The sequence below is a fragment of the Tripterygium wilfordii genome, chromosome 14, assembly GCF_013401445.1.
Source record: "Tripterygium wilfordii isolate XIE 37 chromosome 14, ASM1340144v1, whole genome shotgun sequence".
In the NCBI taxonomy this organism is placed as follows: Eukaryota; Viridiplantae; Streptophyta; class Magnoliopsida; order Celastrales; family Celastraceae; genus Tripterygium; species Tripterygium wilfordii.
Genome location: NC_052245.1, coordinates 3,534,098 through 3,551,871, shown reverse-complemented (window position 1 = coordinate 3,551,871; position 17,774 = coordinate 3,534,098). Strand labels below are relative to the sequence as shown.

Genomic DNA, 17,774 nt, shown 5'->3' with positions numbered 1-17,774 from the left:
GAATGATGACAAATATGAGAATATGAAATTATTAATTTTTTAAAAGAGACCCCTATGTGTTGAAAAATAGGTTTTCAAGCGAACCTATGTCCATAAGTGGACTTTGACATTTGCTACATAGAAATATATGTAATGTAAGCTGAATAGTAGGTTTGAAATATTTTCAAGGCGTGTGAGATTGAAAGGTAAAAGAAGCGGACTACTCTCAAATGACTTGTTCATACCAACATAGTAGATTAGTAGCTCTAGCTTGACCAGGCAAATCACTTGTTATTCTACATGTGAAAATCGACAAAGGAAATTCACTTTCAGAAGCTCAGACAACGTGTATATGTCATGGCCAATTGGCCATACAAGCACAAAGCAGGCTTCCCAATCATATGCACAGCACAAGTAAGCACAAGTAGGAAACACTAAATAAAGGTTCCCTATACTTCTCAATTCAAGTACAGCTACCATATTAATTAACAAAAACGTTGTTATTCATCGTCAAGACGTAGAAGAAATGCACCATTAACAAGTAAATTAAACTATTATAGTTGGTTCAACTTCAACACCGAAGATCTTCTCCTTACCTCACCCAAAGATAAATATAGGAACAAAAGAAAAGGAAAAGAAAGTTGGGTCTTGAAACGGGATGACAAACAAAATTTTAACAGAGCAACCATGACTGGCTCTGCTTTGTAAATGAGTGGGTGTTTTCTGATCACGAACCATGTATATCGTAACTACATGCGACCAATAGATATTTGAGCATTCCAGTATGTTCAGTGACGGCCTCTTCTGCCCCTCCCACGACTTCCTCCCCGACTTTGTCCCCCACCACGGCCACGGCCACGGCCACCTCCACGACCTCGACCACCACCACGACCCCGACCACCACCACGGCCCCGACCCCCGAAGCCAGATCTATCTGGCTTCAACCCTAATGATTGGACACCCCTCTTGCCATGATATGGTTCTTCATCTTCCTCATCCTCCCTGTACTTGGCTGAACTTTTAGTCGCAAAGGAAATCTCTCGCGATCCACCTGGTCCAAACTTCACATTATTGGAGATACCGGAAGCCCTCTGATCACCTTGTAGACGTGCTATTCTCTCCCCCAAAGGAAGAGAATCCTCCTTTGCAAGTGACTCACTGTTCCAAAATGCCTCTGCATGCCTCTCATCTTTGACTTCATACAATCTATAAAATTTGACAACAGATAGATCAGTACATTTTCCCAGATTTGGAGAATCCAAATATCCTAAAGCACCCCACTTCCCACTTTCCCTCACAATGAGCATCTATAATACACCATATTAGCTGTAACCAGAATACAATATATTGCAATCAATAGTTTCAAACTCAAAGGGCACACAAGACATTGAATTTACTTGCGTATTCAGTTTCACATAAAGATGCAAAGCTTCAGCTAGAAAGGGCCACAAGCAGCTTACCTAGGACCCCGGGACTTCTTTTTCACTACCCTCTTATCATTTTCTGGCTCTTCTTCTGATGACAGAGCATCTGCATCAGAATCACTCAGACTCTGATCTTCATCCTCTTCTATAGGTTCAAAATGTTCATCCACCAAAGATGGTTGTGTCTTGGCAGGCACAGGATGTAAAGATATATACTCTTGCGATTTCTCATCAATTTGAAAGTCCTGAAGGGAACAAAATGGGTAAAATATGACACCTCCACTTCGAAGGATTTAAAACATACCTTTTTTTCAGAATAAAACTAGAATTTTTCGCTAATGCAAATTTCTATGTCCATTTTCTTTTAAAAAAACGAAACATGGAGTTGAGATAAAAGACGGTCTATATAAGTGGGAAATTATGAGGTATCAGACCTTATTTTTAAACATTGCAGTAAATCGCTCGTCTTTGAGATCCTCACTGCTAAGTCCTTTCTTTTTCTTGGACTTTTTCTTTATTTCCAAGTCATCACCCTCTTTCTTCTCATTCTCTTTTTCCTCATCTTCAAGAATACGAGCTGCAAGAATCCGGTTAACCTTTGGCAATTTCCTCTTTATCTGAAGGAAAAAAGAAGAAAACAAATCACAAAAATTAGCCAAATAGTTTCCAAACTTTGACATGAGCATCCTTTGCTTATTCCAAACCCCAATACACCCAGTTCCCCTTCCAAAAAAAGAAAAAAAAAATAGAGGCACATAAGTAGGATCATGTTTGCCCAACAGTCCTATTTCTCAGGAGTACAAAAATTTGACTATGAAAGGAAAACAAAAAACATTGAGTTTTAAGCACAGGAGAAGTAATAAAAATAAGATGATACAGCCAAAAGACTATTTTAGGGTGGGAAGTTCTTTTCCCCCCTCTATCAATGAAGAAACAAGACACTGGGAATTGCAAATTATGTTTTCCCCCCTTTATCAATGAAGAAACAAGACATTGAGAATTGCAAATTATGTGTCGACAAAAGAAACAAAGTTATTTTCTAAATGTATCATCTGCCATCCGATAATATGCAAACAGTAGTAGTTCAATAATCAAGAAGCAGAATCTTTTTTCTTCCCCTGAATGAGGTAGTTAAGAACCAGTTTTAAATAGAAACTTAGCATTTCTAAGATTAAATTCCATATTACTTTAATGAGATTATCTAAAATGTCAAGAGTGTCGAACTATGAACCCAATACTGAAGATATCATGGCCTGCCCATTTGAACAAGTAAATTTGTAAATGATGTCAAAACAACTAACAAAAACTTCACTGTTGTTAAAGTGGAAACACTCTGTGCCCTCAAAAGACGCCAATGAAGTACATCAGAAGGTCCACAACTTACCTAGGCATGGACACTTCATCATTTTCCTGACAGCTATATTTTGAAAATACAATAATTGAATGACATACATAAAACACTTGAAGGTATCAACCACATCCCATAATTAAGCAGTCGTATAATTCCAGGTTTATGTGTAAAATATTTAAACCAAGCACACAAACAATGCTGGAAGATAACTGCATCACAATTCTCCTCAAATTCAGTGATCAGATGCAATGTAGACAATGACCTAAACAGAAATACACATTTTCTTAGGAATGGAAACACCAACCGTGATTCGAGACGCACGTTCAGCATCCAATTTTTCCTTTTTCCGTTGCTCTAAGTACTTTTCATAATCAAAAGGATTCGCCAGTTCGAGGGCCTACAACAGATCAGACAGGAACATTTGAGAAACAGAAAAGGCCACCACAACAGCACCTAATTTTGGCACCTTCAAAAATACAATATCCATTACAATCAGAAAAGTACAAATTTATTAAGCGGGATTAAGAATTTCCAGATAATTATACAGTAAAGAAAAGACCAATAAAAGAAACAGCAGTTCATCACAAAAAAGGTTGTCTTCCAAACCAAAATTAAGCGTATTAAATGTCTTATTTGACCCTTGTGCAGATATTTCCTCTTCCATTCTTTTTTCCTCTCAAAAAATATGCCTCAATCCAACACACACCCAACAGTGGCATAGCCGAGTTCCATAGCTCTCACGTAGAGTCGTAGACCAATGTTCCCCCTTCTCTAAATGTAATCAACAGTAAAGATTCTCTTTCACACAGCTTCCCGGCAAGAAGGCACTCTATCAGGTGCCTTGGTATTTTGCTGAGGCAAGTAAGAATTCTATTCCCCTCCCACGTATCACCCTTAAGACTAACACAGCAAAAAGACATCCAAACATCTCGTTTTTCCAAGCCTTTAATCTAACAGCCCCTCATTTGCATCTCCAAGAATTTTCTCAAGTAGATCAGATAATATAGAAAAGCAGTTCAGTAGCCAACACTGAGCAACGAGCATAACAAGCAGGATTTACATACAAAAAAACCCCCGAGAGCTGTATTAGTGTTTCAAACTGGTGACATCAATTGTGTTGCAATCAAGTAACTTTGTTACCACACCAAAATTCATCATTTCCAGATAACTAACACAATTCAAACATGCTTCTTTATTCCCTGTCAACCTGGAAATCTCTGCCTCTCAAAGAAGAATAACCTCATCCAACCTCATATCAATGAAAATTGATACAGAAAGGTTACAGAACCAAAATCACGCATGACAAAGGATTCTTTCCATCTTTTCCTTGTTCCTTTCCAAACTCCAACATCGTGTGCCTTCATTCCTACCCATTTAGCCCACTCACCGTCTCTAGGCAATAAATAATATTTCTCCAATATAAATCTAAAAAAGAATGGCCAGGGAAAGCTTCATTACAAGACACCAAACACCAGCAAATTCAGCGCAACTGAAAACTGTTGCTTGCTCAACTTTACCTGCGGTCTAGACAACACTCTACAATGACACAAGACAGACCCATGTGCGAGAGAAGGGAAGGGAGGGAGGGATGGATGGATGGCTAGTTCACACATTTTTCTTTGACTGGTACGATGAGTCTAAAGAAACAAAGCTTAAGAAAATGCAGAATATAGAATGAGGTACAAGGTGGCCTCACTTTCTTATACAACCGATTATCGATGAAGAAGCCATGCATGACCGCTGTAAGAAGATTGGTGCCCACAAGATTTGTCAGATTCAATTTCTCCAGATCTTCTTTTGTTAAAAATTTAAAATTGTCATAAATGATGGCCTGTGCATCCTCCTCCATCTCTTCCTGGAGAGAGGGAAAAAAAGAAAAGAAACATCAATATATTTCACCTCTGTAACACAGTAACAGAAGAATAAAAAAACAATAAATAATACAAAATCTCATAATCGCACCGTTAGATTTTCCAAAGAAGCACACCACTTTGGAGTAGGGCCCAGTGCAGGTACAAAGAAAGATGGTATCTGACTATTGTCTAAAGCAAGCAGCATCAAACCACTGTCCTTAAACACACATATATCATTTATCTTATTGTCAGCTGCTGGTTCAATGCTGGTCATACCATCTCCCTGAAAGCAATAAACACGGAATATTACTCAACCATACAGAAGAAACAGTACCAATATCATACGAATGGAGGGCAATCAACTGAACCACTTGATCCTCACCTAGAAATCTATGTGTGTGCATGTCTTATGTGGATGTGCTTTTGTTAACAACAATTGACTCACATCCTTCAATTTTGATGTACTTGTGCATATAAAGACTACCTTATCTAAAATCCTAATCTTTTTTTATGGCCTAACACAAGAGACAACAATTCATCAAGTACGGAAATAATAAGAGTCATAGAACTCACGAAAAAGTAAGGTCACGCTTTCCTTTTAGGGTTTAGACTTTAGACCTAACAAAAACTCATACGGCTGACCGCAACATTGTTTGGGATAAAGGCTGCCTTGACGATGAGTAATTTTCTTTTAATCAGCCAATATGTGCAGGGAAAATGATACAAAATCCTTTTTGCTTAATTTAACCGTCGCCATAATATTAATACAAGTCCAACTGTCAAGACACCTCCTCAACTTGCTGACCAAAAGTTTCCTTACCGTCTCAGGATCCCATATTCTAACAACATGACTATCTGTACTAATTAACTTTGGTCGTTCAGAATTAAGTGTCCGATGCCACTTGATGTCCAATATGGCACTGCCATACCTGTAAGGAAATAACAGAAATTCTAAGAACCATCAGCCAAAAGCAAGTAATAGATACGCCCCCATTTAATTCAATACGAAGAGAAGATGAACAGGATAGACTCACATATGGTCCTTAACTCGTAAAGGATGTGAGGACCGCAAGTCATACAGAAGTACCTGTACATAACTACATTACTAATGTACAATGGAAATGTCATCATAGGAAATAACAATATGACCAAAAAAACGAACACTTGGTTAAAAAATGTACAATAGAATTACATACACACTAGAAAAATGATGATAAGAAATGGATACTATAAATTTCTTAGGAGATGTCAAACTGTCGTAGTGTCGTCATACCTTGCCCCCACTACTTCCAACACCCATGAGGAACCCTCCCTCCCCATCAAACTCTAGTGCAGTGACCTCCTACAATTCAGCCAGAACAATAAGAGAGCATTTTCAAGCAAAAAAGACAACAGATATGTTATTATATGTGAGATTCAAAAAATCCACGTAACAATTTAGTAAAAGAACAAAGAACAACATAATGATGAGTTCACCAGCAGTCCATTTTTCCAAAAAAAAAGAAGAGAATAAACTGCCACAGAAATTTCACAATATGAATAGAAAAGCAGGATGGCAACCTCATCAATATCACCAGCAGTTCTAACAGCATTAATTCTGCCGACCGAAGATCTCATCCTCATGTCAAAACATTCAACCACACCATCCTCACCACCACAAGCAACTAGCCCATGAAGCTTACTGCCATTGTGAAACAAATATTCTTCAGCTTCAATCATGCAAAAGCTAAAAGCCAAAAATATCAATCATAAAATTTGTAACCAAGGGAAACAGGATCAACAGAAAGATTCAAAAACCTTCGGCAAACTACATTTAGGGCTGATGATTGTGAGGTAAGCGAGGACATAAATCGCCCCTGCAAAGAAAGAAAAATCAGAATTCCAAAACCAAACCTCTAATTTGAACACCAACACCCACATTCCAAAAGAAAAGAAAAGAATGCTAAAAGAAAGTCAGCAGGTCCAGCAATGCAAGAAGGTCCCAGAATTATTGTAAAGCTGCTAGAAAATAGTCCTCGCGAATATCCATGACCAATTTCATCTTCATCAAATATGACAATGTTATCCAATCTCATTGTCAGAGGAGAAATTCATGCTTCTAATGAAGCTCTAGGCTTTGTGATAACCATGGGAAACATGAAAAGAAAGATTTTCACTCCTCAATATAAACCAATTACTGCACCTGGATCCCTCAATCCCTTGTGATAGTTCCCAACATTTTCAACTTAAAAGCACACAAAAGATAAGAGGAAAAACGCTTTCACAATTACAACAAAACAACAACTACTACAATAGCAATAGCAGCTATAGCAGCAGATACTATATGCACAAGATATTGTGGGCTCCCAAACACCACAATTTGTTATACATAAATTGCATGTTCTTGGAAAATAGGGAGTAATATATTAAATGATTAATGATTTCATTACCCTCTCTACCATACCATTAACTCTCAAGAAGTTGATAGGAAATGGTATTTTATTCCAAAAAAAAAAGCGAAGTCCAACATAAGTACTATTTGTAATTCATGTTTACCCCTCGCTTCTAGCAGATAATGCGACCATTTTTTTACCTCTTCAAATTATACATGAAGGTTCATGAGTTCATCAATATATCAACCTTTTTCATAATAATACTGGGCTTTCAAATTCAACAGCTCCCAATACTTACATATACTAAAGTATGGTACTTCAATGAAGAATATAAACTGCAGGCATTGGTGGAAAATTACTCAAATTTATTAGATTTAGTAGTCAGGGCTTTCCAACATATAATTACATGGCACAAATAAGAAACAGATGACACACACTTATCTATATGCGTCGCACAAAAGCACATGAAAAATAACCATAGTTAGAACCATTACAAAAAAAAAATTGGAGCTAAGTTAAAACCTGCTCTAAATTAATTCTGTATAACTCTGGAGATGAGGCAGCACAAAGCAAGTCACAGGACCAGCAATCATATTCAATATCCCTTCCCATCCTGTACATTCAGAGATAAAATGTACATTTTACAATAAGAAAATATTGATAATGGAAATGTCAAAAATACCCAAACTCAAATAAAGTAGAATAACAGTAGCGTACATAAAATTTTAGTTCATCCCATAAATTCAACTATAAGTTCTAGACACCAAATTGATACACAGATATGATGCATGACATGATACTCCATGCACAAGTAAAAAAATTGCGAACAAAGACAAAACCTTGGAATCCGTAAAGTGTGGTGCTTTCCATATTTTGCATGCAGACAAATAGAGCGGTCGGAACATAAAAAAGCTAACTTCGAATAGTCATCGGCCAATATCTACAAAATGAAAAACGTTGCATCATGAGAAATCCAACATCGTGATTTAAGGAAAACACAGCAATAGAATATCCATATTTATGGAGGACTATATCATAAAGATCTGAGGAAATGGCAGTTTTATTCAAATTTTGTTAATTCATAAGAAGGTTTTTCCATTCTATTTTATATTGTTTCTATTGAAACTAAGATGCGGCCCACTTTTCCTTTCTTTTTTTCCCATTCTGTGGGCTATCTAGAGTTGGATTTTGAAAATCCGTTTTTCCACCATTGTGCACACTGCACACTTTCACTGGACTGAACAAAAGCAAGATCTGAAGAATTGAAGCCCTAAAAATCTTGACGCAATTGCTAAACTGACTCTCTACATATCACATTGCCAAAGCACCATTGTTTCAAACTAAAATTAATTGAAAATTTTTATTCTCCATTCTATTTTCATTTCTATTTGTTCTCCATTGTACTATCACCCCCTACGGCATAAAAGCAGGCCATAGCAGTCCAAAGTCCAAAGTCCAAACTATACATTATATTAAACCCTAAGGAATGTCATACATATATCAGCCATAAAATTTCAGAAGATCAGCTCAATTGGCTTCATAACAGTATATAGCAAGATGTATAATACCTGAAAATCAATTATCTCCGAGTCGAAGTGCCTTTCAAATTTCAAAGACAGTTGCCTTAGCTCGTATACTTTGATTTGTGGTGGGTATATTCCTGCATTTCAAGATTGAATCAGAAAATTCTACACTAAATATGATGTTTTTTGACAAATATTGAGACAAATAAAAGCAACAAAATTGAGCTCCAAGGCACCTGATGCAATAACAAACTCCCCATCAGGAGTTGCCTTGATTTTGGTAGTCGCAGTTTCAAACCTTAAATCTTGAATCAACTCCATCCTCCGCTGATAATCTAAGGAACACAATAACAGTTGAATTAATAAAAGTACTACTATAAAACTCTAGACAGGACCCTACTTTCGAGAATTCTAAAAAGATATGGTTTATGAACACGTAATTGACAACTGAACTTCGGGTAAAGCGGCATCATCTCTAGTCTTTTATAAAATTATCTTAAATTTTCACTCGACACTGTGTAGTAACATAACTGCATCAATCTAACAGGCAATTAAGGGTTTAAGCTAGGGTTTAACAAAACCAGTGAATTACAAAAACTCACATCAAATTAAAACCCTAACAAGCTAAAACAACTCAAAGCACTCAATCTAAGGAAAGTACAACAAAACCTAATGTCTAAACCATCAAAAAAAAAAAGCACAAACAAACACGGAGTGAAATTAAGAAACACGAGAATAGGGTATGCTATGTTATGGCGGGTGAGCACTTACTTATATTCTTGCGAAGAGCTCTCTGCTTCTTGGGCGGGAGCCAAGTGGCGGCGGAGCGATTCTGTGATGAAATTGTGTACACCTTCACTCCATTAATGGAGGTCGACTTCAGGGTATCTCCCTGATACGCCATTACTGGTTGGTTCTTTACGCTTCCGTTCTATAAATTATAGAATACGAATTTGCAGCGATGTAAGAAACAGAAAGACACAGCGAGCGAGAGTGGGAGGCGCGTTTTGTCTTCGAAGCCGCTTCTCCAGGAACTCCTCTGTCTTCTAAGGGCTGCGGTGTTTTTTCTGTTGAACCAGATATTTGTTGGGCCTAGATAGAGTTGGATTGGGCCTTTAGGTCATGAAAAATTAGGACCCAGTGTCCCTTACCAGATTTCACTATTTCAGTCGTTGAAAAAATATATTTATTCTAAAAAGTATCTATTATTTATTTCTTATATACAATATACATAGGAACATTTGGTTGAAATACATTACCCAAACATGTATATATTTCCATACAACTCTTTACATAAGTTACAGTATTTGTACATGTTTTGTATAAATAAACTTGCACTTAGATGTACAAAGAGATGTATTTATTGGATAAAAAATCAATACGGGATATCTGTTGCTATGTTGATTCATACTTAATTAAAAATATATAAATTTGGGCATCTAGAAGGATTGGTTAAAGTGAAATGTCACTAATTTATATCAAAAGTAAATATGTGTGGATATGAAACTTGGTGAAAGTCTTCAAATTTTGAATTTACTACATCCAACAATATTGATAAAATATTGCACATATAATCACATTTTCAGAGCATCAATGAAAGAACCATCAAATTCTCCTTTAGAAAGAACTCGATCAAAGAAAATCTTGCAATACTCTTCAAATGTGACAGTCTTGTATAGAGCTGGGGTTCTTGCATGATCAGTAGTAAGTTGTTCAACAGGTCCAATCTTGACAGATGAATCTGGATAGCAGAAAGTGACAACTGACTGTCTCTCCTTCAGTTTGTTCACCACTGCTCTATGTTCCGATGATTTATAAACTCCATTGCTCATTATCTCCAAAATGTTGCCAACAATAACAACAGCAGCGCCTTCAATCGGTTCAACAGGCACCCAGTTTCCATCTTTGAGGGCCTGTAATCCTGGCGTCTCGCCGCAGTCGAGCAAGATGGTGATTCCACATATGTCAGAGTGCGATTTAATCCCAAGAACTCGATCTGGTTCCGGACATGGAGGATAGCAGATCATCTTCACCTCGTATAACCCGTTTTCGAATGGATCGGAGAGTTTTTCTTCTTCAAGTTGAAGCCCTCTAGCCATTAGTTTCATCAATGAAACACCAACTCGTTTCATGTTTTCAGAATAATCCTCCAAAGTCTCCCTAAATGCATGACACATGCATCAGAATTAATTAATCATTAATTAGTAGATAAGTGTTAAAAGACATTCAAGCCCAAAACACATTAAGTATATTGTCACTTTGAGACATTGGCTTGTACTTATTTGTTTTTCATGAATCGTCGTCATTGGTTTTTGTTGAGGCAGAAATCTGCATGTCCGTGTGTCTACTTGTGGGAGAGTGGGACCCTCAAACATCGAAGGAATTGTGTTCCGGGGACCGTGGGCCCATGTTGGAGTCCCATTGGGTCGTCGGATAGTGGCGGGTTTTTGTAGGCCGTGGGCCTTAAAATTTTGTCATGATAAATCAGAATAAATCATGCACTTCCCCTTAGAACCCATGGCCTCATAAAGGTGGGAAAGGGGAGTAACCCGACTAGTCCCAGCTTTATGAGGTCATGAACTCATGGGTTTTAGGCAAAATTCTAAGGCCCATGGCCTTAGAAATCCAACACGGTCCAACGGCCCAACGGGTTCTTCAGTGTTTGAGAGTCTCACTCTCCCACAAAGTGTACACGCAGACATGTGGATTTATGCCTCAACAGTTCTTAGGCCTAGAAAACTCGTTATATGTGTGAGAGATGTTAGGACTTAATTATATATCACTTATGTGATGTGGTATATAAATATTGACAATAAGACAGTTGACAAAATTTATTTGTTGACTTACCTGAATCTAGGAGGGTTCTGGGGCCACAGATCAAGACTTCTGATCTGAGTAGGGAGAGTTTTGAGGAAGAGCATGTCATTCCATTCAAGCTTTTGATCTTGTGAAGTTACAAATACTTGACCATACCCTTCAAGACCTCCAGGTCTCTGTGCACATCTTTTCTTCTCTTGTAATGGAAGATTGAAGAATTCTCTAACTTGGTTCCTCATATTTCTCAAGGATTCATCAGGAATTCCATGGTTTTTAATCTGCCAAATCACATCAAATCATGAATTCACAAGTTTAAAGAAAATATATGACTCGTATTATAAGCTTAAATATTACCTGAAAAACACCCCAATCTTTACATGCAGCGTAAAATCTTTGAAGCTCAATCTCTTGATCATCCGGGTTGACCAACTTAGTCATGTCGATCAACGGTACACCAAGGGTTTGATGGGAGGGAATGGGGTTGATGCCGTCTATGTCATCTCGTACGTACCTAGTAGGCACACTCTTGAGGCCTTGTGTTGCAAGCTCCTGTACATTTGGAACTTGAAGAGATTGAACTTCGACCATTGCCTCTGATAAAATTACCAGGTGTTTGGTTAGTGAGAAAATGAAAGAAAACGAGAGAAAGTGAGAATCATAGGACTCATACATATAAAGTATAGTCGTATTTATAATGAAACATCCACAATTTGATATATTTTCCAATGTTTGAAACCCCTAAATTGATGAGTGATGACGTTCTAGTAAATTAATATTTCAATGTTAGGTAGGGTTATGCTTTTCTATGCTTTCTTTGATTTTGATCCATGCTAATTTATTTGGTCATACTTTTCAACCGTTTGATTTTGCATTTTTTTTCAGAGTATATATATATATATATTTGTTTAAAAAATATTTAGTCAAATATGCCGTGAGTGCTTGATTCTACATTTTTTGCTAGTTTTTTTATCTAGATTTTTCTTGCAAAATTACATGGAACTATGGAAGGACATTATTATACATTAGATTTCGGAATATATATGAAGATAAATTCAAAAATATTCTTGAAAAAACTAATTTCTCATAGCATTTGAGAATGGTAGCATATATATATTGTTCACAAAATAGCATTTGTTTAGGGTCATAACATGAACATATCGGCTGTGAAGAGCATATATAATTATATATATGCTAGCAAATATGCTGAACCAAACTCCTTTATTCTATTACTATTTAAATAGTAACCAATAATCAATTCTTAATTTAATGGTTAGACATTTATCATTTTTTTTTTTTGAGAAAAAAAAAGTTTCACTTAAAAGAAGAAAGGATGACGTAGTTTCATTGCGATCCCTTGCAAGAAGGGATTCAATTTCTAACGGATACCCATTTCGCCAAATGATCCTTCTACTACCAACCTTAGCCATACGAGCTAGAGAATGATCAATAAAGTTACCAGAGCGAGGGACATAAAGTCAATGAGAAACGCCCAATGGTGTCAAAAGAGATTTAGTCTCCCTTACAAAATATGACCCATTCTAGAGTCTAAATAGTCATCAATTTTCTTATAATTTTACATGATTAAGTAACAAGTTTAATTTATAAACTGGTGGGCGGCCCTACCCATTATTTTAACTAAACCTTTCTCTTAATTTATAAACTATTGCAGTAGTTTACAAACTCTTCCGCAAATCCGTGGAGAAAAAAAATATATATATATATATATGTTATTAAAATATCCATATTATAAAAACAAGATTTGTAGATTTTTGAATGACTTTTCCATGGTTTGCTCTTTTTATTTTGATTACAGGTGGAGGGAATGAGAAAAACTCGAACTCGATACCTCTATAAGATACTAAACACATGAATGTCATCTGAGTTACCGTCCGTGTTTCTCTTTTCATGGTTTGCTTTTCATGGTTTACTTGTCTGATGGATGGATGGATGCTCTTCTGGATTAATATGAACATACAGAGATATAGAGAGTGGACCAGTATTTTGTCCGTATGTAGGTGCCAGTCTAGGGAATCAAAGCAAGTCAGCAAGATCTGGCAACGAAAAAAAAAAAAAAGTCGGCAAGATCTGGCTTTAAGCAACCTTGGTAGTTGGGTTTTATATTCCTGAATGAATCATCTGTGTTTTTGCCTTTAAAAAATCCTGAGTTACCTAATCATGACTGTAGATTTGACTTGTGTTTCTTGTATTTTCCAAATAAGACTTGGGCCCAAAAAATATTTGGGCCTAAAACACATGTAATTTTTTTTTGAAAGGAAAACACATGTAATGGACTTTCATCAAATTGGGTCTTTAAAACCAGTGATTCCACATTCAAACCAGGCCCAAGACAATGTAGACATGGCATATACTAAAATCAATTGCCCCTCATTTGGGTTTTGAGATGTATTACATGGTGTAAGAAGAAAAAATATATTTAGCACATCATCATCATTCGAGTCTTTATCTCACAAAATTTGGGATCGGTTAAAAATATATATATATATATATATATTTAGTACATCAATGAAAAATTAAAATTTAAATATGATAAGCTATGTAACATTATTATATTCAATAACATAAATTTTATTCGAAACGTAGAGGGAGATTCGAACCCTGGTCGGTTGGTCATCAGGATAATACACACCATTCTTACGGACCTTACCACTCAAAGTAATGGTTGGGTGTATTCAATAATGTAAAATTATATTAGTTATATATATGTGTATATTACACCATCAAAATCTATACCTATATATAAAGCAAAGACTCTAACAACTATTAATATCTTTTTGACAAGTGTATCTCTAAAATTCTTTATTTATGCCTACGTGGACCCTCTATCCTTTCTTATCTCTCTTTTCTCCACTCACAAATTTTCCAACAAAAACAATACCAGAGGTGGAAAAAAAAAACGTAAAGGCAAGATCAAAAAAAACGTAAAAGGTTGTGAGTGAATGTCGCCTCCTCCACTTCATAAAGGAGACCTTTCTATCACTTCCCCTCTCCCAGTCGATTTCTCTGAACCGAAAGAGAAGAGGAAGTTTCAGAGACAGGGACGAGAGAAAGAAAAGAAGATAGGAAGAAAGACAGAGAGAGATTGATTCCTTTTTCGATATCTGTTTGTAGGGATTTTATTCTATCGATTCGAGATGACGACTAGACCGGTTGTTCCACAACAATCGAGAGGTAAAGGAAGATTTTGTTTCTTTTCTTTCTTTCTTTGATTGTTAATCGTTATGAGGTGATTGTTGATGTTTTCTGTTAAATGGGTTTTTATCTAATATGATTATCTATTTATTCGCCAAGAAATTTTATGGGTTCCGTTTTCTCTTCGATTGAATTATGGGGTTCTCTTCGATTAATCTTGAATACAACTTTTTTTTTACTTGCTTTCAATTTCTTCGTCGATTCCTTACACCCATTCAAAATGATAGACGAAGCCCAATTCAAAGACCGGAGCAAGACCGATCTGGTGGTTCAAAGCAAGAACGATCTGGTGGAGCAAAGCAATACCAATCTGGTGGTTCAAATCAAGCCTGATCTTGTGCTCTTTGGTTGGGGGTTTGTGTTTGGATGGCTGATTGAGAGAGTTTGTCAATTTCCCCATTGATTCCCTACACCTACAACAAAGAACATTCTTTCACTTAATTACTTTTTTGGCAGGAACAGATAGATAGATCTATTGCTTAGGGTCTATCTTCAATCCTATTGCTGATTTTCTTATATCAAATAGTTATTTGTGCATTATCACGGTTTGCCCTTTTTTTTTTGGCTTTGATCAATAACGGGGTTTGGGTCTTAAAGTGGATTGTTTTAGTGTTTCAAGTATCAAGATTTGGAGGGACTGATATTGCTGTTGCAACTGGGTGTCTGCCATTGAAGAAGCACAATATTGGGTCCTATGAGTTTCCGTGTTTAACCCAAAATAAAGAAAAATCATAGACGGTATGAATGAATGAATCTGCAATTAATTTCTTGCTTTGACGCTGGTGAGGGAATGCCTATGATTTTAATGTCTCAAAGTTGATGATATTGGTCCTGTTCTATGCATGATTGTAACAGTAAATTTATTGGTGTATATTGTTTCCTCTTATATGCAGCATGATTTGCATCCTGCGAGTGGCTACCTACATTCAAAAACTCACATGCCCTCTGTGTAAACTTCCATTTGTATTCCTAAACGTCCATCATGCAGTTGATGACAGGTATTGACGCTGGTGAGGGAATGCCTATGATTTTAATGTCTCAAAGTTGATGATATTGGTCCTGTTCTATGCATGATTGTAACAGTAAATTTATTGGTGTATATTGTTTCCTCTTATATGCAGCATGATTTGCATCCTGAGAGTGGCTACCTACATTCAAAAACTCACGTGCCCTTGGTGTAAACTTCCATTTGAATTCCTAAACGTCCATCGTGCAATTGATGACAGGTATTGCGGCTGATTCCTGTTTCTATTTCTTTATGCAAACACAAAAGATCGAAATATTTTGCCTATCCAAGTTAAATATGCATTGTTATATATATAGTTATATACATTCTCATCGATAAACTCATAAACCATCAAAGAGTTTTTTTTTCATCTTAGTTTTTTGTTCCTCTGGAGAGGGGGTGATATTATTTTTTGCAACTGACTCTCAATTAATACAGTTGGTTTATGTTTCTGAGTTGGTGTTGGTTGTCAAGGGGAAGTCAAAGGTGTAAACATGGTCCTCTATGGAGAAAAAAGGAGCCAAAGAGAGGAGGTTAAGGGGCCTGCGAGTCCCAGATTACAAATGGCCCAAGTCCTAGATAGATCTTTACTTAAGTGTTATGCGTTCTTTGGTTAATCACCAAGTATGCTTAACCTCTTCGTGGTGATACAAATTTCTATTTGGTCCATTTTATAAGCAATTATGACGGAAACACTCTAATACTTACATAAACCCATTTGTTTTCTTTTTGTTAAAAGGTTCCTTTTAATTTCCATATAGCTTTAAAAATGCGTTTGCGTGCATACAAATTTGCGGGGCAATCAAACTCTATTGATGGAACATACCGATGACGGTTAACTTTGGTTGCTGGGATTGTAAAATTACAATAAATTTTTGGACGTGGTTATTGTAAAATTACTTTTAAAAAGCTGGAAGAATAGTTTTATTTTTTATTTTTAAAATTAACAATTAATTATTTTTTACAATACACTTCTAATGTGTTAACATCTTATATTTTTGCTATTTAACTTTTTTACCACTGCACTTAACTGTTTTAAATAATTGTAGTCTTTTTGATTTAATGTGGCCTTCAATTTTTGCCTATTGAAGGAGAGTTGATAGCGAATGAGTTTATTGAGAGAAGAGACAGCAACAAAAGAATATCATCATCATCAACCATATAGTGAGACTGCCAGTATATATTAAGTATCGTGTTTAATTAATTAGGCTTGAAATCTCTACGTATGTGCATGGGATTATATATGAGCTTCTCTTATTAATTAGTTTGAACTTTGAACACTTCTATCCCTTTTAGTTAATGACCTCTGCAGTCTTCTTTTATCTAAGTAATTGGAAGCTAGAATGGTGAGTTTTCTCGCCTTTGCATTCATTGCGTTTCCCATTAATGACGAGGTTCAAACTCCTCATGACATTGTAAGTTTGTTAGTATTGTGGTTTGGTTGATCAATTCTCAAACATGACATGCTAAGTTTTTTAATTCGTTTTATTGTGGGCTAATTTTGAACAGAACAAGCAGCATGGGAGGGCCAAGGAGAAAGAGGTAGACCTAAAATATTTATATTTTTGGCTTGGAAGGAAATAATATTTCCTGAAGGATTATTCTGTCCAAGATTTGAAAAAAAATGGTTTACTATGAATCCTAGATGTTTTTATATAGTTCATGGTTTTTGTATTAAGACATTATATAAGTTCCTGTTATCTCTCATAAATATTTAATATCGCAATTGTTACGTTTCTTTTGTCCATGTGTGTAAAAGTCAATTGCTTTGAAGGATAATTTTGTAATGTTCCCGGAAATGTTTGCAATGCTAATTCATAGTTGGTCCTCTTATTCATTGGATGATGCAGTTGTGGAAGCATCTCCAATATACATAATGTGTAGTTATGCGCAAGTTATATATACTATTATGTCTTTTGGTCCTAATTTAGTTTCACATTTTTAATTTTCTATTTTCATGTATTAAGTAGTGTTTTTGTATATTTCAAGGCATAACCATGTATCGCTCCTGCTTCCACAAAAATTTTATGAATGACATGGGACAGGGGCTTAGGATACATGCAATGCCATGAAATTGGATTCGGATCTCTGCATCAGTTGCTCACATAGTATATTTATATTTAATTATGTTATCAACATTCTTTAAGTTTTTCCAATATCATCTATTATTGATTTCTCTTTGTGACTTTATGCTTTTATTTATGAATATAGTGATATTTCTCATTTTGGTTTTACTTGG

At 36.0% G+C, this 17,774-nt stretch overlaps 2 protein-coding genes across 4 annotated transcripts; both read right to left on the bottom strand.

Moving 5' to 3' along the window:
• Positions 1-394: 394 nt before the first annotated feature.
• On the bottom strand, positions 395-9,557 carry LOC120014547 (nucleolar protein 10). Of its 3 annotated transcripts, XR_005471573.1 has the most exons (17): positions 9,274-9,557; positions 8,739-8,837; positions 8,548-8,639; positions 7,819-7,919; positions 7,502-7,592; positions 6,405-6,463; positions 6,168-6,288; positions 5,881-5,949; positions 5,642-5,694; positions 5,428-5,536; positions 4,717-4,890; positions 4,451-4,609; positions 3,059-3,151; positions 1,838-2,020; positions 1,440-1,648; positions 650-1,185; positions 395-585 (listed from the first exon to the last, which is right to left on the bottom strand). XR_005471573.1 is itself a non-coding variant. In XM_038866524.1 (16 exons), exons 1-16 carry the CDS (start codon positions 9,404-9,406, stop codon positions 768-770), a joined length of 2,163 nt encoding a protein of 720 aa, XP_038722452.1. In that variant the 5' UTR covers positions 9,407-9,557; the 3' UTR covers positions 397-767. The 3 variants fall into 3 exon arrangements, 2 of the variants coding, with proteins under 2 accessions (XP_038722452.1, XP_038722454.1); XM_038866524.1 differs by having other exon boundaries at positions 397-1,185; XM_038866526.1 differs by lacking the exons at positions 7,819-7,919; positions 8,739-8,837; positions 9,274-9,557 and having other exon boundaries at positions 397-1,185; positions 8,548-8,625.
• Positions 9,558-9,954: 397 nt separating this feature from the next.
• On the bottom strand, positions 9,955-12,004 carry LOC120014702 (S-norcoclaurine synthase 1-like). Its single transcript, XM_038866734.1, has 3 exons — positions 11,674-12,004; positions 11,350-11,597; positions 9,955-10,662 (listed from the first exon to the last, which is right to left on the bottom strand). Exons 1-3 carry the CDS (start codon positions 11,989-11,991, stop codon positions 10,077-10,079), a joined length of 1,152 nt encoding a protein of 383 aa, XP_038722662.1. The 5' UTR covers positions 11,992-12,004; the 3' UTR covers positions 9,955-10,076.
• Positions 12,005-17,774: the final 5,770 nt, after the last annotated feature.

Excerpts from the sequence above, each read along its gene's own strand:
- LOC120014547 (XM_038866524.1), bottom strand. The coding sequence starts at position 9,406 with ATGGCGTATCAGGGAGATACCCTGAAGTCGACCTCCATTAATGGAGTG. Across the intron at positions 6,289-6,404 it reads CTAAATGTAGTTTGCCGAAG|TAAGCTTCATGGGCTAGTTG; the intron begins GTTTTTGAATCT and ends TCACAATGGCAG. Across the intron at positions 4,891-5,427 it reads GAATATGGGATCCTGAGACG|GGAGATGGTATGACCAGCAT; the intron begins GTAAGGAAACTT and ends TATTGCTTTCAG.
- LOC120014702 (XM_038866734.1), bottom strand. The coding sequence starts at position 11,991 with ATGTATGAGTCCTATGATTCTCACTTTCTCTCGTTTTCTTTCATTTTC. Across the intron at positions 11,598-11,673 it reads AAGATTGGGGTGTTTTTCAG|ATTAAAAACCATGGAATTCC; the intron begins GTAATATTTAAG and ends GTGATTTGGCAG. Across the intron at positions 10,663-11,349 it reads CAGAACCCTCCTAGATTCAG|GGAGACTTTGGAGGATTATT; the intron begins GTAAGTCAACAA and ends TCATGCATTTAG.